The sequence below is a fragment of the Hippocampus guttulatus genome, chromosome 3 (genome assembly GCF_054856545.1).
Source record: "Hippocampus guttulatus isolate MCC_2025c chromosome 3, RoL_Hgut_1.0, whole genome shotgun sequence".
In the NCBI taxonomy this organism is placed as follows: Eukaryota; Metazoa; Chordata; class Actinopteri; order Syngnathiformes; family Syngnathidae; genus Hippocampus; species Hippocampus guttulatus.
Genome location: NC_141263.1, coordinates 6,592,815 through 6,611,224, shown reverse-complemented (window position 1 = coordinate 6,611,224; position 18,410 = coordinate 6,592,815). Strand labels below are relative to the sequence as shown.

At 44.9% G+C, this 18,410-nt stretch overlaps 1 protein-coding gene across 1 annotated transcript; it reads left to right on the top strand.

The window, feature by feature from the left end:
* The first annotated feature begins 798 nt into the window (after positions 1 to 798).
* Positions 799 to 17,838, top strand: slc17a6b (solute carrier family 17 member 6b). The gene is made up of 12 exons (XM_086107114.1): positions 799 to 1,583; positions 2,703 to 2,958; positions 3,663 to 3,781; positions 5,130 to 5,244; positions 6,006 to 6,093; positions 6,185 to 6,271; positions 6,694 to 6,836; positions 7,000 to 7,149; positions 8,146 to 8,278; positions 8,584 to 8,694; positions 13,879 to 14,006; positions 15,067 to 17,838. Exons 1-12 carry the CDS (start codon positions 1,510 to 1,512, stop codon positions 15,406 to 15,408), a joined length of 1,746 nt encoding a protein of 581 aa, XP_085963240.1. The 5' UTR covers positions 799 to 1,509; the 3' UTR covers positions 15,409 to 17,838.
* Positions 17,839 to 18,410: the final 572 nt, after the last annotated feature.

Sequence of the window (18,410 nt, the reverse complement as noted above, 5' to 3'; positions counted from 1 at the left end):
TCAAAGTGCTCCTCTATGCAGGACCTTGCCACAGCGAAAATAAACGGCAAAGAAAGTGGATGATGGACAGACTTGCAAAGATATTTTTAATTCTACAAATCTGGTGATAAAACATCCAATCCATCCATTACCCGAGCTGCTAGCTGGAGCCAATCCCAGCTGTTTTCGGGCAGCTTTACTCACAATCCGTTAACACGATGTAATTCCTGTTATGTAGTTATTGCAATTTTATGTTCCTACGAATATTCCAATAGATGAGAGCAACTGATTTCGAAGAAATACTCTGTATTTAAAAGACATGACCTCGATGATGTTGTGTGTCGTTATTTTAACTTCCACCAGGTGGTAGTCTTTACCCATAAATGCAAGACTGCTTTCCCCCCTCATGTAAAGTGTCTTCTTTACTGTGTTGCAGCAAAACTGGATTATGTCGTCGAAGTTATTATTATTACTGTTGTTCTATCTATCTATCTATAAACCCCAGTTGTTGTTTTATTCACAGGTCATGATATATGAAACATGTTTGTTTTTTTTTCAAACCCAAAATGTGTGCATGTATCCGTGGGAAGCCTTGGCTGTCTGGGAGACGCATACATTATTGATGGATTCCTGCGAGGAGCAGAGGAGGTGTTAGGAGGGAAAATCCACTGCTGCTCATTTGGTTTCCATAGCACCGCCCTTGGTGGCTGCAGCTATCAAATAGGGGATTTCTACCCATGTACGCGTGATAGTTCGTTGGACATGTTGGTGTTTTTCCCCCACATTCAGTAAAAATCATCACAATAAAATCGCACCATCCAGTTACTTGGAAGCAGTTGAAAACCGGTCACATGATTTGGAATGTATCGTTCCTCTCACATCAGAAAGTCATAAACGCATGAATAACAGGGGGAATGTTGTTGCAAATATATTTCGATGTTAAAGGGTGATTTTTGGCCTGTTCTTGCCGCACGTGTCCAGATGTTAAGGCTGTCGCTGACCTCGGTGCTGAGCACGCCGTCAGATCAACCTGCGCTCAGCACAGGCGACACCAGAGGCTCACACCCTCTTTGATTTTATACACGCAACTCCAAATCGCTTTCATCTACAATATCAACTTTGTCGCTTTCCCTCTTTGCTTTCCCCTCTCTGGCTGAGTCTCACTGTTCACTCCAAGGCGTCGTCCACTCATTTGGTGCCTTTTGCTGCTCGCTGCTTGCCAGTTGCGCCTCCTGCTCACCAGCTCGCCATCCAGAAGCGGAGTTGGTGCTGGATGATAAACGAAGGCACTCCCGTCGTCTGATCCATTTCACTAGAAGAAGGTGTTTTCATCAGGTGAATTCATCGACAAAGAAGAGCCGCCATCTGGATCGGCGTCTGTCTGAACTGGTCTGCTGGATCAGAACTTGGCTCGTTATTTACCGTGGAGCCGCCTGAGTCGGCTCTCCCGCGAAGTTAACATGACGTACGGGCAGTAAAGATAACAACGACATAACAACGACAGCACGGGCCTGCACAGAGCGACTGGATATGGAGTCCATGAAGACCAGGGCCACGGCGGGGATGAAGGAGTTGGCGGGGAAGACCCTGGGCCACATGCACAGGTAAGGACACGTTGGATTTCCAGTCTGATTTATCGCACCTGAACGGCAAGCTGGGAATCTATCTTGATGTCACATTTTTATTTGTAATGGGAGATTTAAACACATGCGGGCCACTGACAAGTCATTTACAAGACACAGAGATCTGTAGGCACGCCTCTAGAATTAACAAGAATTATGCAATCGAGTGCATGTGAGCGCGCGCACGCGCGCGCCCGCAGTTGATGGCATTGTCAGGGGTCAGTCCATTGATACAGGGCCACCTTGTGAATGTGCTATGTGATATGTTAAATAAAAGAACATGGCCAACAACGGATTTGCACATTTTTTTCTACTATAGGCATGTGTGGCGTGTGTGTGTGTGTGCGTGCGTGTGTGTGTGTGTATATATATACATATATATATATACACACACACACACACACACAGTATATACTCCCACGCTTCATTTCATTTTTTGGGGAATATTTCCTATCACCCTCTCCTTGATTCTTTCAATAAAAACACAGTGAAACGCAGTTAATCATAAGCAAGTGACACGTTTTTTTTCGTTTGTGGAATAAACCACACATTACACTAAATGGGTTTCAGTTCAATCATATATTTTTTTCTTAATCGGTCGTGTTTTAACCATTAAATATATCCTAAAATTTCACTGAAATGAGAATGCTGTGCAAATATGCGCATGAGGGGGGCGTAAAAAAAGGGAAGGCATTTGGGGGATGCCCACACAAGTGCGTGGGGAGCTTCTCAGTCCACTGAATGCCAATGAGCATAAATGTGATGCTGCAATGCGGTACAAGGACAGATTTCCATTTTTTTCGACACGAGGATGTTGAACTTGGTGACATTTAATTATCTCTCTCTTTTTTTTATTCATTGTCGGTGTCTCGCGAGTCCCAATGAGGCCTTTCCTCCCACACTCCTGCCTGACGGTGCTTATTCTATACACCAGACATGTTAAAAAAAACCCACATTTGTTTCCAGATTAAAGTCAAATGAAATATGGCAAATTTTCCCGAACTGTAATGTTGATGAAAATAGAGGCTGCGTTTTCACATGATCCACATGAATCTTGATGCGGTCTGATCCCACGTGGTGTGCTGGCTGGGATCTGTGCAGGGTGATGGAGAAGCGACAAAAAGGTTCGGAAGGGATTGAGTTGACCGAGGACGGGCGACCGCGCCAGGCCGCGGAGAAGAAGCCCCCCTTGTGCGACTGCAACTGCTTCGGCCTGCCGCGCCGCTACATCATCGCCATCATGAGCGGCCTGGGTTTCTGCATCTCCTTCGGCATCCGGTGTAACTTGGGCGTGGCCATCGTGGGCATGGTCAACAACAGCACCATCCACCAGAACGGCAAGATCATCATTAAAGAGGTGTGCCCAACACCTAACACGTCAGCGGGACATCTCTCCACTCCCACCCCCAACATTAGACTACAGAAAAGAAAGACAAAAGGCGTGTGGAAGCATTTCTTGACATACAATCGGGCCCGTGTCTCCAAATGCGTAAAAACGATTTCCCATTTCTGAAAACAAATAGACAATTTGCGGCTCATTAAAATATATACATTAAAAAACATTTCAATGGGTCTCTATTCTGGAATGACATGCACTAGTGACAACATTCCGTTTTAATATTCTAAACCATGCCAGGTAGTAAAAAAGGTTTATTATAAAGGCCCATTTGTGTGTCTGTGTGGGTGTCATTTTTTTCCATGCATGTATCAATCAAAATAGTAAAAGGTAGCCTCCACGACGTTATTTGCATGAGTGCACACTAAAATTATGCGGAGTGTCATGAATTATGTCTCATTCGTTGTGATTTTATACTAAAGCTATTTGGTAGTTCAATGTGATCAAATCCAAATCAAGCGTTGCGTTTGTAATTCGCATTTGCTGTAGGTGATTTGAAATTACAACGCCATACAACCCTAGCGATGAAAAAAAATCCCTATTCCCAAATTGTAATGTAAGGTTTTATTATTTCAAAGATGCCAAAAAAATCCTATGGGAAAGGTTGTTAAAAAAATCATTAAAAAAAAACCATCATGTATTTTTCCTCCACAACGATTTACCAGAAAGCCAAATTCAACTGGGACCCAGAGACGGTGGGAATGATTCACGGATCTTTCTTCTGGGGCTACATAGTAACTCAAATCCCAGGAGGATACATCTCCTCCAGGCTGGCTGCAAACAGGTAGGCGGCAGTTTCCCGCGTCACACCCGCTTTCACGTCACCCAACTCAAGCGTGCAGTGAATTCCAAAAGAGAACAGCCTACGATTTTTATTTTTTATTTTTGTCTTTGCTTAACCCATGTATATGTGGTATGTGTGTGTCTGTGTATGGCGTTGTGTATTATATATATATATATATATATATATATATATATATCCAGCCTGGAGGAGACTATATATATATATATATATATATATATATATATATATATATATATATATATATATACACTGTATATATATACACAAACATATATAAAGTGCGTCATCTTTTTTTTTTAATGCATCAATAATTTTGTCATACGAATATCTGCAGATGATGCGGATCTGTTTGCAGTGGTGGGCGGGTGGGGGTCGCCTAGCAGGCTGCGGGCAGTGGCCCCCGGTGCCGGGCTTTGTGCCACCTGTTAATGAGCTCCCGAGGGGCTGCATGCTCGAATGTGCAAGGGTGTGCAGAGCAGACCCCGAATGTGTTGGCGCTAGAAGGCCTTTGTTCACATGCCAATTCAACATTTGCTTATATTTGATGACAAGATTTCACGGATAAACAATTTGATTTGATGGTTAATCCAAAATATAGATACATAAAGAAAAACGTCATTTGGTGGGTTATCGAATCGAAATTGCCATTGCTGATTTTTAATCGTTAATTTTATTTTATTGCACATTGCGATCATTTTGGACACCACTGTTTTATGTGTGTTGTCGCCTACTTCACGGGTCGTGGATTTAATTGCTGCCATGTTGGTCTCGTGCATGTCACGTGAGTGGACAGGATTAGGGTGCCCCCGACCGCGTGCTGCAGATGAGGAAGGCGGAGCATGTGTCAAAAATGAGAAATAGCTGCTTGTGTGTATTTTGTGTGTCTTTGTGCGTGCGTGTGCGCGAGTCATCCAAAATGGGTGTTTTGGAGGACATTTTTGAGACGCTTTTTTGCGTGCGTGCGTGCGTGCGTGGGTGGGTGCGCGCGCGCGCGCGTGTGTGTGTGAGGGGGGGGGGAGCTCCGACTTTGGTTGCTAGGCGACCCATGCGAGGGGACGTGTCTGTGTTAAATATTTATCTCGACGACGTCTGGTATACTGCTGAGCTCTTGGAGAAGAACAAATGTCACTCACATGGGATTAGAAAAATTAATCAGTGTGAATGATATCAGCACATTTGAATCATTATGCCTTTCTTTAAAATAAAGAAATCTGTTTGAAGCGCCGTTTAAGGGCACCAAATGTGATATTTCAGTTAAAATATTTGAAATGATTGTGAGGGCACTTACTGTGATGTATTTTTTTTCAAATGCTTTTGATCTTTTTAGGGTGTTTGGTGCAGCCATTGTGCTCACATCAATACTCAACATGTTCATTCCCTCGGCTGCTCGAGTCCATTATGGTTGTGTCATTTTCGTTAGGATACTGCAAGGACTGGTAGAGGTAAGCAGCCATATTTCCCAAAGCATCGACATTTTTCCATTACATGGCCATATGTGATGCTTAGCTAGGAACAACATTGATTACAGACGTATAGTTCTGTTTGAATTTTACACAATGGAAAAGCAACAGAGTGTAAAGTGCACTTGATATTCAGCCTGCGGAAATCCGAGATGGGCTATATTGATCTAGTCCACTGCATCTTTGTGGCATAGCGCCTGCTTTCCCTTGGCTGCATTTTCCCTACAGAACAATCCTAAAAGAAACGCTCATGCAACTCAGTCCACTTATAACTATTAGTTCATTTTGACATCTTCGACAGAAAGTAAATAACACGACACTCACAAAAATAAATAAATAAATAGATCAATAAATGAATAAATAAATCCATATGTGCAGATTATACATGTCTATGCATAAAATATGTAAGAGTGAAGATTTAACAGTTTTATCATAACCTGCAACATTAAAACAGTGCAGCGCTGTCCTCTATATTGATTATGTCGGCAGAGCTTTTTCAAATTAGCATGTGATGAATAGCTGCACGGCTGCTTTGCTCGACAAACAAGTTCATTAGGTATCATTTGTTCAGGCTAATTACAAGGGTGAAAATGTTAATTGTTGTTAGTTATTGTTAACCACTGGTTCATAGAAAAGGGTGTGCACTCAATACTGAACTCATATCACCTTGTATGCTTTTGACATGGAGGAAGCGCCTTTGCAAACGGTTTGCTTGGATTATATTTCTCAAACGTTCCATTTAGGGAGTCACCTACCCAGCCTGTCATGGCATTTGGAGTAAATGGGCTCCCCCTCTTGAAAGAAGTCGTCTGGCCACCATTTCTTTCTGTGGTAAGGGCGTTGGCTTTTATGGGAGGACTTTCTGTTCAGAAAGGCCTGACACCAACTAACACCTTTTTTATTTGGTCTTGCTTCTTCTCAGGCTCCTACGCTGGCGCTGTGATTGCAATGCCTCTGGCTGGGATACTGGTTCAGTATACAGGATGGTCTTCGGTGTTTTATGTCTATGGTATTGTTAATTACAGCAATGAATCCATTCAATCCAGATTTTTACTTAGGAAAGGCATTTACATTGGGCCATACGGGTTAATTGGTTTCAATTCTAACAGGAGAAAAAAAACCCCTGAAACTATATTTAGAAAGGTTGATCATTCGTGCATCCAATGAAAGTGTCATGGAATTTTACCCAGGAAGACCAAGTATAGATTTACCTTACTGCTCCAATGTTTTCCTGTGCTAATAATTGGCCCGTCTTTCTTCCTGTCCTGGAAACAGATAGCTGTCCTGTCTGAGCATTATCCCCTCAGGCATTTTGAAAAGTCTGTCAAACAACATGTATAAGCACAATTAAAAGGGTGGGGCGGGGGCACATCTGCAGTGATCTTAAGTCTGGATTGATTGATTGATTTATTTTTTGTCTGTGATGTGCAGGATGCGTTGGCATCTTTTGGTACATGTTCTGGATATTCGTGTCTTATGAGAGCCCTGCCGAACATCCGACCATCACTGACGAAGAGCGCTGCTACATTGAGGAGAGCATTGGAGAGAGCGCCATGCTAATGGGCCCCGCTGAGGTAAGGAGATAGATAACCGTCAAAGCCAACAACATTTTCAGTCAACAGTAAATACAGTATAAGTCAATAATGCAGCTAGAGTCTATTCATTGAAGCGTACTGCTCTGTTCTACATGCCCATACACAATCGTGAAATGAAATGTGGAGATATAACCTCTTGCAGAAATTCAAGACACCCTGGAAGAAGTTCTTCACCTCAATGCCCGTCTATGCAATCATTGTGGCCAACTTCTGCAGGAGCTGGACATTTTATTTGCTACTTATCAGCCAACCTGCATACTTTGAAGAAGTGTTTGGCTTTGAGATAAGCAAGGTAAATCGGTTTCGCGCACGAAAGATTGGAATGTTGAATATGTGTGAAGTTACCAGCACACACGCAAGTGCTAGTCAAAACATGGAACACTTTGCCCCTGGGAAAAAACAAAACAAAACAAAACAAAACAAAACAGTGCAGAATCAATGACACTTTCGTAGATGAACTGCTGGCATTACATAACAAGGCCACAGCAGTTCACAAATGATGGCACTAATCCAAACATCAGAACTGGAAAATCGGTAATGACGTAATAGCCAACAGGATATTCTAATTAGTGACACTTTGTTGGTGTGTGGTTTGGAACAAGTGGCAGTGGCAGGAAGACAGTTCAATCTTTTGTTCTTAGGTAAACGTTCATACTGAACGTTTACTTCAGTGTATCTCAAACTTTTTACATCAAGTACCACCTGAAAAAATGCTTTTCTCTCAAAGTAGCACCATAATGACCAATATTCAAATTCTGTAGCGCAGTAGACCCACCTGACCATCTAAAATAGGACGAGTTGTTTTTCATTCCAAGAAAGGTATAAGGCACATTATGGCGAACATTTGTACTGTGATTCAATATCGGAACATAAAAAAACAAAATAAATACACTGAACAGTATTGCATATAAACATTTTGAAAAGAATATAAGTAAATAAATGGCGGTGCACAATTAACAAATTCACAAACACGCTGAACGATACCATTGCACCGGCACAAAAACGACGATGCGCCAGTTTTTATGCCGGGATTACTCTCTGTCGCCAAATTTGTCGAATGAGTCGATGGTGAGACCACTACGAGCGCTGGAACACCCAGAGACACGCAACATGACCCCAGACACCTTAGACTGGGCTTGCGTCGGTAAGAAAATGAAGTTACATGAATTTTTACGTTGCCTGCACGTGCACTAGTCTACCAAAATAGGACCTGTTGTTATTTGAAAAACAAATCGGTCCCAAAACCTAAAGGCAAGGACTGATTTTCAAACATTTCCCATGGCTGTAGGTTGGCATATTGTCTGCGCTGCCCCACTTGGTGATGACCATTATCGTGCCCTTTGGCGGCCAGCTGGCGGACTACCTGCGCAGCAAGAACATCCTGTCAACGACCACAGTCAGAAAAATCATGAACTGCGGAGGTGAGAAGTCTCGACTGAGGGCCAAGTATCAATTTTCACACCTGTTTCTGTGCAGCTAAAGGGTGTTACTGTCACCGTGTTGGATACACACTGTTCATTTTTGCTTTGGTGGTCAGTGCTGGAGTGATGCTCAATACTTGTGCACATACTGTATGTGATCATCACTGCACATTGATTTCATTTCTGCCTCTTATGTAACTGAGAGAAAATCGTCACGCTCGCTTAATTGAATTGGCATTGTGATGGGGAACAGCCTGTGGGCTTTGCTGTGCCAGTGTTTGAGGCCTGCTGTTCCCTTCTGCTAGGATTTGGCATGGAGGCGACGCTGCTGCTCGTGGTCGGATACTCCCACAGCAAAGGGGTGGCCATCTCCTTCTTGGTGCTGGCGGTTGGCTTCAGCGGATTCGCTATATCAGGTGAGTCGATGTGAATCTAACATGAAATCTCAATATCTGCCAATAGGAATGTCCTGACATTTTCACAGAAATTCTTTCACGGACATTAGAAACCTAGGCAAAGTGGGGAAATCAGAATAAAATCTTGGCGAAGCAAATTACAACCGCAGTCATCAACATATCGTTCAATTAATACCTCTCGTGGTGTCAACCAAAACAGGCAGACATTTCTTGGAAATATGGTGAAAATATTTGTTATCATAATTATTCCGCTATGTATATATCCTGTAATTACAATCTACGTGCATTCTATGTTGTGGAAGCACAGGTTACATTGTACAGGCACAAGTTTGGGTCCTCTGGACATCCACATTGCCAATTTGTGCGCAGCCTGGAAATATTTAGCAAATTTGTTCGAGTGGACATGTCGATAAATCAAGCTGTTAGTTTTAATTAAGGTGATTTTCTGATAAATTGACCAATAGTTTCTATTCTATAACTGTCGGTAGTCTCTTCTAACTCCAGTAAAACGGCAAACCAGAGTGTTTCTAAAATTTGACACCGCTATATAAGCGGCACAGTTGATATTTGTGTTGTCTGGATATGCCGTATTGGCCCGAATATAAGACGGCCCTGATTATAAGACAACCCCCTCTTTTTCAAGACTCAAGTTTGAAAAAAGACTTTTTGAACACCAAATTAATTTTTATACAGAAAATAATTACAGTACATCTGAAACAAATGATTATAATTGAGAGAAAATGTTATTTTGTTTTGCCTCATTCAAATCTTAATATCTGAACATTTAAATATGTAAACTAAAGTGCAATCACATTCGTAAATGAATGCTTCTGGTTTTGGAAATGTAAATTACATCATAACTTCTCCTCAGCTGCTGGTTAACCTGGCCGATCTTCGACCCACTTTTCTCGAGATTGTCGCTACGTTTCTCCATTTTCTGTTATCTCTTCTATTATTTTCTTCTCTTTTCTTTCTTACCACTATTTTTTATTTTTCTTCTTCGTACCACCGCTATTTTTATTTTTATTCTTCATGACAGGGGTTCACTTTGGCCTGGGGAGTCAAGTTCAGCATTCGCTTCAATGATATCTGGCGCCATCTAGCGTCGTCCATCCATCCATCCATCATCTACCGCTTATCCGGGGCCGGGTCGCGGGGGCAACAGCTTTAGTAGGGAAGCCCAGACTTCCCTCTCCCTAGCTACTTCTTCCAGCTCTCCCCGGGGGATCCCGAGACGTTCCCAGGCCAGCTGGGTGACATAGTCTCTCCAGCGTGTCCTGGGTCTTCCTCGGGGTCTCCTCCCGGTGGGAAATGCCCGGAACACCTCACCAGGGAGGCGCTCAGGGGGCATCCGAATCAGATGCCCAAGCCACCTCATCTGGCTCCTCTCGATGTGGAGGAGAAGCGGCTCGAATTTGAGCCCCTACCGGATGACCGAGCTTCTCACCTTATCTCTAAGGGAGAGCCCGGACACCCTGCGGAGAAAACTCATTTCGGCCGCTTGTAACCGGGATCTCGTTCTTTCGGTCACGACCCATAGCTCGTGACCATAGATGAGGGTTGGAACGTAGATCGACGGGTAAATTGAGAGCTTTGCCCTTTGGCTCAGCTCCTTCTTCACCACGACAGACCGATACAACATCCGCATCACAGCAGACGCTGCACCGATCCGCCTGTCGATCTCCCGCTCCCTCCTGCCCCCACTCGTGAACAAGACCCCAAGATACTTGAACTCCTCCACTTGGGGCAAGATCTCCTCCCCGACCCGGAGGGGACACTCCACCCTTTTCCGACTGAGGACCATGGTTTCAGATTTGGAGGTGCTGATCTTCATCCCAACCGCTTCACACTCGGCTGCGAAACGCTCCAGTGAGAGTTGGAGAGCCCTGTTTGAAGGAGCCAACAGCACCACATCATCTGCAAAAAGCAGGGATGCAATACTGAGGCCCCCAAAACTGACCCCCTCAACGCTTTGGCTGCGCCTAGAAATTCTGTCCATAAAGGTTATGAATAGAATCGGCGACAAAGGGCAGCCTTGGCGGAGTCCTACCCCCACTGGAAACGATTCAGACTTACTGCCGGCAATGCGAACCAAACTCTGACATCGGTGGTATAGTGACCGAACAGCCCGTATCAGGGGGTTCGGTACCCCATACCCACGAAGCACCCCCCACAGAACTCCCCGAGGGACACGGTCAAACGCCTTCTCCAAGTCCACAAAACACATGTAGACTGGTTGGGCGAATTCCCACATACCCTCGAGGACCCTGCTAAGGGTGTAGAGCTGGTCCACTGTTCCACGGCCGGGATGAAAACCACACTGCTCCTCCTCAATCTGAGGCTCGACTTCCTGACGGACCCTCCTCTCTAGCACCCCTGAATAGACCTTACCAGGGAGGCTGAGGAGTGTGATCCCTCTGTAGTTGGAACACACCCTCCGGTCCCCCTTTTTAAAAAGAGGGACTACCACCCCGGTCTGCCAATCCAGAGGCACTCTCCCTGTTGACCACGCGATGTTGCAGAGGCGTGTCAACCAGGACAGCCCCACAACATCCAGAGCCCTGAGGAACTCCGGGCGGATCTCATCCACCCCTGGGGCCTTGCCACCGAGGAGCTTTTCAACCACAGAGATAGGAGAGCCCACCTCAGAGTCCCCAGGCTCTGCTTCCTCCAAGGAAGGCGTGTTGGTGGAGTTGAGGAGGTCTTCGAAGTACTCTGCCCACCGATTCACAACGTCCCGAGTCGAAGTCAGCAGCGCCCCATCCCCACTGTACACAGTGTTAGTGGTGCACTGCTTCCCCCTCCTGAGACGTCGGATGGTGTACCAGAATTTCCTCGAAGCCGTCCGGAAGTCGGCTTCCATGGCCTCACCGAACTCTTCCCACGCTCGGGTTTTTGCCTCGGCGACCACCGAAGCTGCGTTCCGCTTGGCCAGTCGATACCCGTCAGCTGCCTCTGGGGTCCCACAGGCCATAAAGGCTCGATAGGACTCCTTCTTCAGCTTGACGGCATCCCTTACTGCTGGTGTCCACCAGCGAGTACGGGGGTTGCCGCCACGACAGGCACCAACCACCTTACGGCCACAACTCAGATTGGCCGCCTCAACAATAGAGGCACGGAACATGGTCCACTCGGGCTCAATGTCCCCCGCCTCCCCCGGAACATGGGAAAAGCTCTGTCGGAGGTGGGAGTTGAAACTCCTTCTGACAGGGGATTCCGCCAGACGCTCCCAACAAACCCTCACAATACGTTTGGGTCTGCCAGGATGGACCGGCATCTTCCCCCACCATCGGAGCCTACTCACCACCAGGTGGTGATCAGTTGACAGCTCCGCCCCTCTCTTCACCCGAGTGTCCAGAACATGCGGCCGCAAATCCGATGATACAACTACAAAGTCGATCATCGAACTGCGGCCTAGGGTGTCCTGGTGCCAAGTGCACATATGGACACCCTTATGTTTGAACAAGGTGTTCGTTATGGACAATCCGTGGCGAGCACAGAAGTCCAATAACAAAACACCACTCGAGTTCTGATCGGGGGGCCGTTCCTCCCAATCACGCCCCTCCAGGTCTCACTGTCATTGCCCACGTGAGCATTGAAGTCCCCCAGCAGAACAAGGGAGTCCCCAGCAGGAGTACTCTCCAGCACACCCTCCAAGGACTCCAAAAAGGGTGGGTATGCTGAGCTGCTGTTTGGTGCATATGCACAAACAACAGTCAGGACCCGTCCACCCACCCGAAGGCGGAAGGAGGCAACCCTCTCGTCTACCGGTGTGAACCCCAATGTACAGGCACTGAGCCGGGGGGCAATGAGTATGCCCACACCTGCTCTGCGCCTCTCACCTTGAGCAACTCCAGAGTGGAAGAGAGTCCAACCCCTCTCGAGAGAACTGGTACCAGAACCCAGGCTGTGTGTGGAGGCAAGTCCGACTATATCCAGTCGGAAATTCTCTGCCTCACACACCAGCTCGGGCTCCTTCCCTGCCAGAGAGGTGACATTCCATGTCCCAAGAGCTAGCTTCTGCAGCCGAGGATCGGACCGCCAGGGTCCCCGCCTTTGGCTGCCGCCCAGCTCACATTGCACCCGACCCCTTTGGCCCCTCTCATGGGTGGTGAGCCCATGGGAAGGGGGACCCACGTTGCCTCTTCGGGCTGTGCCCGGCCGGGCCCCATGGGTGTAGGCCCGGCCACCAGGCGCTTGCCAACGAGCCCCACCTCCAGGCCTGGCTCCAGAGGGGGGCCCCGGTGTCCCGCGTCCGGGCAAGGGAAACCTTGGTGCATATATTTTTGTCATCATAAGGGGTCTTTGAGCCGTGCTTTGTCTGGCCCCTCACCTAGAACCTGTTTGCCATGGGTGACCCTGCCAGGGGCATAAAGCCCCAGACAACTTAGCTCCTAGGATCATTGGGACACACAAACCCCTCCACCACGGTAAGGTGACGACTCACGGAGGGGTATCTATTCATCTAGCGTCGTGAATGGGTATAATGTCTAGACCCCGAATATAAGACGACCCCCACTTTTTCAGTCTTATTTCAATGCAAAAAACACCGTCTTATATTCGGGCCAACGGTAGTTACAAGAAAACAACCGTTTGCCTTTCTACAGTGGTATAAGTTCGATTGAATTTTTGACAGCACTCTTTTGGTCTGTGTTCAAGTCCCAACGTGGGCTTGTTGCAATTTGTTGACATTGCATTGCATATAAATGTTGAACTGACATCCAGAACAGCTCATCAGAGGGGTGATAACCTCTGTATCCATGTCTTACTCTAATTGTGACATGGCGTATTTTACCTTTTGTTGTTGTTGCAAAATCAGCACATTGCTAGCTGTTTATAGGAACTCAAGAGCAATGCGAGGTTTTTGACTGTGTGCAAAATGTGACTGCCTGTTGTTCTTGAGCTTTCTCCTGGAGTGTTAAATAATTCAGAGCCAAAGGTCTCAAGAGATTTGTCAGGCAGACAGAATGGAGCAGCCACTCCGAGTGGGGGAGTGGGTATTGCCTGTTTCTCCTGCAAGATGGACAATGTTTCTGCTCCTTTCATCCAAAACTGTTACTCTGGCTTTTATTACTTGATGCCTTACAATATCTCCCTGTGTGTGATTTATTAATCCACTCTCAAAAACCCTTCATCATTCAGATACAAATCCACCGTATTGATTCCTTCCTACTCTCTTTTCAGGCTTTAATGTTAACCACTTGGATATCGCGCCCCGTTATGCCAGCATCCTCATGGGCATCTCGAATGGAGTGGGTACCCTCTCTGGGATGGTGTGTCCACTTATTGTTGGTGCCATGACAAAAAACAAGGTAAAGGAGTTTTCCGAGAAGCACACAACGTGATCCCACTTTTATGACACAACTCAAATACCAAAAAGCAAACATTGAAGTTCATCGAATCACACGTGTCTGCAAAGCAAAACAAACTTCAAATATTTATAATCTGACAAAAGTTCTTGGACGTTGATATATTCTCCCCCAAATCAGTCCAATCTTGTCAACCGCTCATCCAAGAATGATTGAGACAATCCGTTATGTACAAAGTGCAATATAACAGCACACTACTGTGCCATGTACATGATTTGGAGCAGATACCAATCAATATGAATTCATAGAATGATAAACACATTCTGATGATTGTATGTATTTTTGAATGCAGATCATTACAGATGTGTTTTGCTTGCCGAGCACATTAGGCAATTTGGCAACAAAAAATAGACACCATTTTAGATGACCGAAAAAGAGGTCTATTGTGTGGCGCTGGTGGTGTAACGCAATTTTGATCGAGGCACGGGCGCTCCGCAGACATGTGTGGTGGATGTCATCTATTTCATTCATGGATATGACAAAAATGTGGCACAATCCCTAAGAATCTGAGAAATCAATTTAAATCAAAAGAAATCTATTTTTCAAATTCTAATCATTATTATTTTAATAGCACAAACCTGACCAGGTAGGACAACTGTTGTGAGGACGTGGGGGGTCTGTGTCTCACACACGGACACATGATTGTGGGTGCAATTAAGCCAGTCTCCAATTGCTAACGTTCCACATGGACATCCGACTACTGTACATCATCCGCAAGGAGAAATCATGCAGTTTACCCACCTATGTCACGCATGGACCCCTATTTCTGTTTCCGCAATTTCAAGCACGGCGTGGGCTACGTTCCGTCCTACCAAACTCCCTGTTACGGCCAATTGTATCAGTGCAAAGAATACCAAATGAAAGAAAACTCCACCCATGCAGAGCAGGTCTTTCTGGCCCTTGCTGACCACCGCTGATATGGTGGTATTGGTTCTCACTGACGGGGTTCTACTTGTTATCAATTCAACATAAACACTGTTGTCTCCTCCTTCCCCCACTTCAGACCAGAGAAGAATGGCAATACGTGTTCCTCATTGCCTCCATGGTGCACTATGGAGGCGTGGTGTTCTATGGGATCTTTGCATCAGGAGAGAAACAGCCGTGGGCCGACCCCGAGCTCACCAGCGAGGAGAAATGCGGCTTCATCGACGAGGACGAGCTGGCAGAGGAGACGGGTGACATCACGCAGAATTACGGTGCTTACGGGGGGCCCGCCAAGTCATACGGTGCCACCACGCAGGTGAACGGAGGCTGGGCCGCCAACTGGGAAAAGACGGAGGAGTATGTACAAGAAGAGTCTCAGGGAGGAGGCTATGGATACGGGCAGCAGGAGGGATATTCTTAGACCAAACACACAGCACACAATGGTACATGTGTAGACCTCTCGAGTGTGTCAATATAGTCGAAAATAAAATCAAATTAGAAAGATTTAAAAAAAACAAAAACAAAATAACTCCCAACTCATTGTTGATGTTTGCACAAGAAGTATCATGTTAAAGTCTAAATGAAAAGCTATTCAATGGTATGTAATTCAAAAGATGTGTAACACATATCCAATTGGCAACCTGTAAATGTATTATTATGCATATGGAGAATAGATATATTTATCTGGGGTGAAATAGTGTTTTAACGTAAAAAAAAAATAATCTCATCCCATCAGGAGAGGCTTCCTAAAAAATATATACAGAAGCCCGTAGGAGAGCCCTCATTGATCATCTGACCTGCTTCTGGATAGAATACCACAAACTACAAGCCAGACACAAAGGTCGAGAAACTTGTCACCGCACAGCTTGGTAAACAGAAGCTGACCACCGTCAATATTGATTGTAACGTATCACTCCTAAGAGCACATTTTTAGTTGTTCTGGTGTAGATGTTTGAAATGTGACATAGTAACTTGTGATTGGTAACACTGCATTAAGGTTTGTCTCTTTCTGATGTTTGCGCTGTGTGCTCCATTTTGTAACATGGCACCCCTTGCGGGAAAGAGTGTGATGTTAGCAAACCCAGCAGTGTGGTGCAAAGAATGTCATTCCATTACGGCAAAAGGTTGGTTGTCAAACAAGCACATAAAAATATGAAACACGTTGGATAATCGCCGATGCAGAACAGGAAAGCGTTTTTTTGTTGTTGTTGTTGAAATGATTCAATGTGAAAAAGACTTATTCAAGGGTCGGTGCAATGCAGAGACAAGTTATCCTGTCAGTTTCCGAAAATGGAAATATTAGCGCAGCACAATGATATCGAAAACTATTTAAACTAGAAAATGCACATCGTTTAAGCACATTTTAGGTCATAGGAAGATGAAAGATGAAGTAAGCTTGCCTAAAAAATTAAATAGCAGTAAAATAATGATTTTCCATCAAGGCAAATGGCCTTTTGTCTCTTTGTAGATAATACAATTGATTGGCCTTTTACATGTGCGACTATCCACGTAAAACATAAAATATGGGTCAAAACATTCCATCTTGCCGTCGGGGCCAAATTTCAATCTCAGTGACGGCCATTCATTCGCACTTCACAATGCAAATGTGTGTGTGTGAGAATGAGTATATATGCATGAAACTTTGTGGTGTTTTGCTGATTCCACCCCCCCCCCCCCCCCACACCCCCAACCCCTGACCCCTTTCAAATTCATGCATTTTTTTTCTGTCATAAACTGTCACAGATGTTTCCACTTCTTTGCACAATTAACCAAAGGGGAAGAGCAAAAATGGGTTTTCCAAGAAAGTTACATTTTCTAAGCGAACAAAGACCATCAGCAACATGGTTGCAGTCGGGACCGCCAGTGCGCAAATCGCACCAACCATCTCTCCGTACTGTACAAAGCAATAAATCTGTAGAAACAGTTCTGGTTCAGTTCTGAACATCACCATTGCGCAACAGGTTGTATGGATTTGTTAAAAATTCTTTTTTTTTTTTTTTCTTTGTGAGAATCAATGTAGAACAATGCACACAGATAGAAATATATAATTACATAAATGAATATACATATAAAAGATGCTATAGTAATCAATAATGTATCATACAATATTTAGTCTGTCGCAAACATCTTTGACAAGATGAAAAGAGTTTGTGAGAAGGATAACAGCCTACAACGGTTGCTCTTTCATGTCACGTTGGTTTTCTTTTCTTGTTGTATGCTCTCATGTCTCTTCTCTTCCTGGTCCATCCCCTCTCTCTCGCACAATGAATTTTTAGTTTGAGCAACACTGTTCATCAGGTGTCTGCACCCCTGTTTTCCTTCGACGTAGCTTCATTTTTTTCCCAAGGTGATTTCCTGATTTCTGTGTCCAAGCAATCAGTGATACTCATCGACATTAACTGATTCTGTATTTTCCAAAAAGACAACAGTGCAACATTAAGTAGTTCAACTTTCATGTTTTTTGTGCCTCTGAAGTTGAAGTGTAATTCTTTGCCTTCTGGTGATGTGTAAACTGAGAGGTTTGTTGGTGTAAAAAAAAAAAAATCATTCTTTTTTCCAAAAAAAAAACAACAACGAAGAAAACACAATCTCTGTGTCCTACATTTGTTTTGAGAACCGCACAAACTGATGTATAGCTTCGTACCTGCAAAGAATGAGCCACTGTGTGATTTTGTCACCTTTGCAATTAGCCAGCGTTGATGAAATCAGCATTGATTTGGAATATTCCAATATGACAACAAATGAACAGTGTTCTTCCATAGACATCAAACAAACATTCTTTCCAAATCTGAAGGAGCTTTGTAGATTCTAACCTGTACAGATCTGACAATAAACCTTGACTGAGGCCACGGTTGGGCTTAAATGTTCTTCCCGGGGCATCGCTGTGGTTCCTTCCGGAGCTGCTCAGGTAAACAATTCAATTTTAACTCTGAGAAATTAAACTTTCCGCAAAATATGTTCCCCTGGTTATATTTAGGTTTAAGGTTGAAGTCGAGGTGCGCCGTGCCTATTCAAATCAATGCAATAGACAACTCAGGCTACACTTGCGGGGCCACAGGACGTGCTCAGCTAACGGCCGCACTTCTTGCCTGCTGGTGGTGGGATCAATAGCGTCGCTCGCCAGTGGTCGACCGGACCTATTGACGGCTCTAACCTCTTAATGGAGACGAGAGGGAGGAAGAGTGCTTATTGAGCTATTTGGGAGTGTTATTTCGATTTAGAAGACCTCTACCACAAGTCCCTCCGATTCAGAGAAGACACCACCAACCGGTGTACCTGTTCACGAATACATTACTTCAATTTGTCATGGAGCACATTTGGAAAAGAAATGCAGTCATCAATAAGATGTGGGAATTTACTTAGACATTTGGTGCCAGAATTTACTTCCTGCTTCACTGAAAGACAATTTGTCAGTTACAAAAA

What these genes read in the sequence shown, in the direction of transcription:
- slc17a6b (XM_086107114.1), top strand. Translation starts at nt 1,510, where the DNA reads ATGGAGTCCATGAAGACCAGGGCCACGGCGGGGATGAAGGAGTTGGCG. An exon ending in TACTGCAAGGACTGGTAGAG is followed by an intron (nt 5,245 to 6,005) that starts GTAAGCAGCCAT and finishes CGTTCCATTTAG; the next exon opens with GGAGTCACCTACCCAGCCTG. An exon ending in AAAAATCATGAACTGCGGAG is followed by an intron (nt 8,279 to 8,583) that starts GTGAGAAGTCTC and finishes CCCTTCTGCTAG; the next exon opens with GATTTGGCATGGAGGCGACG.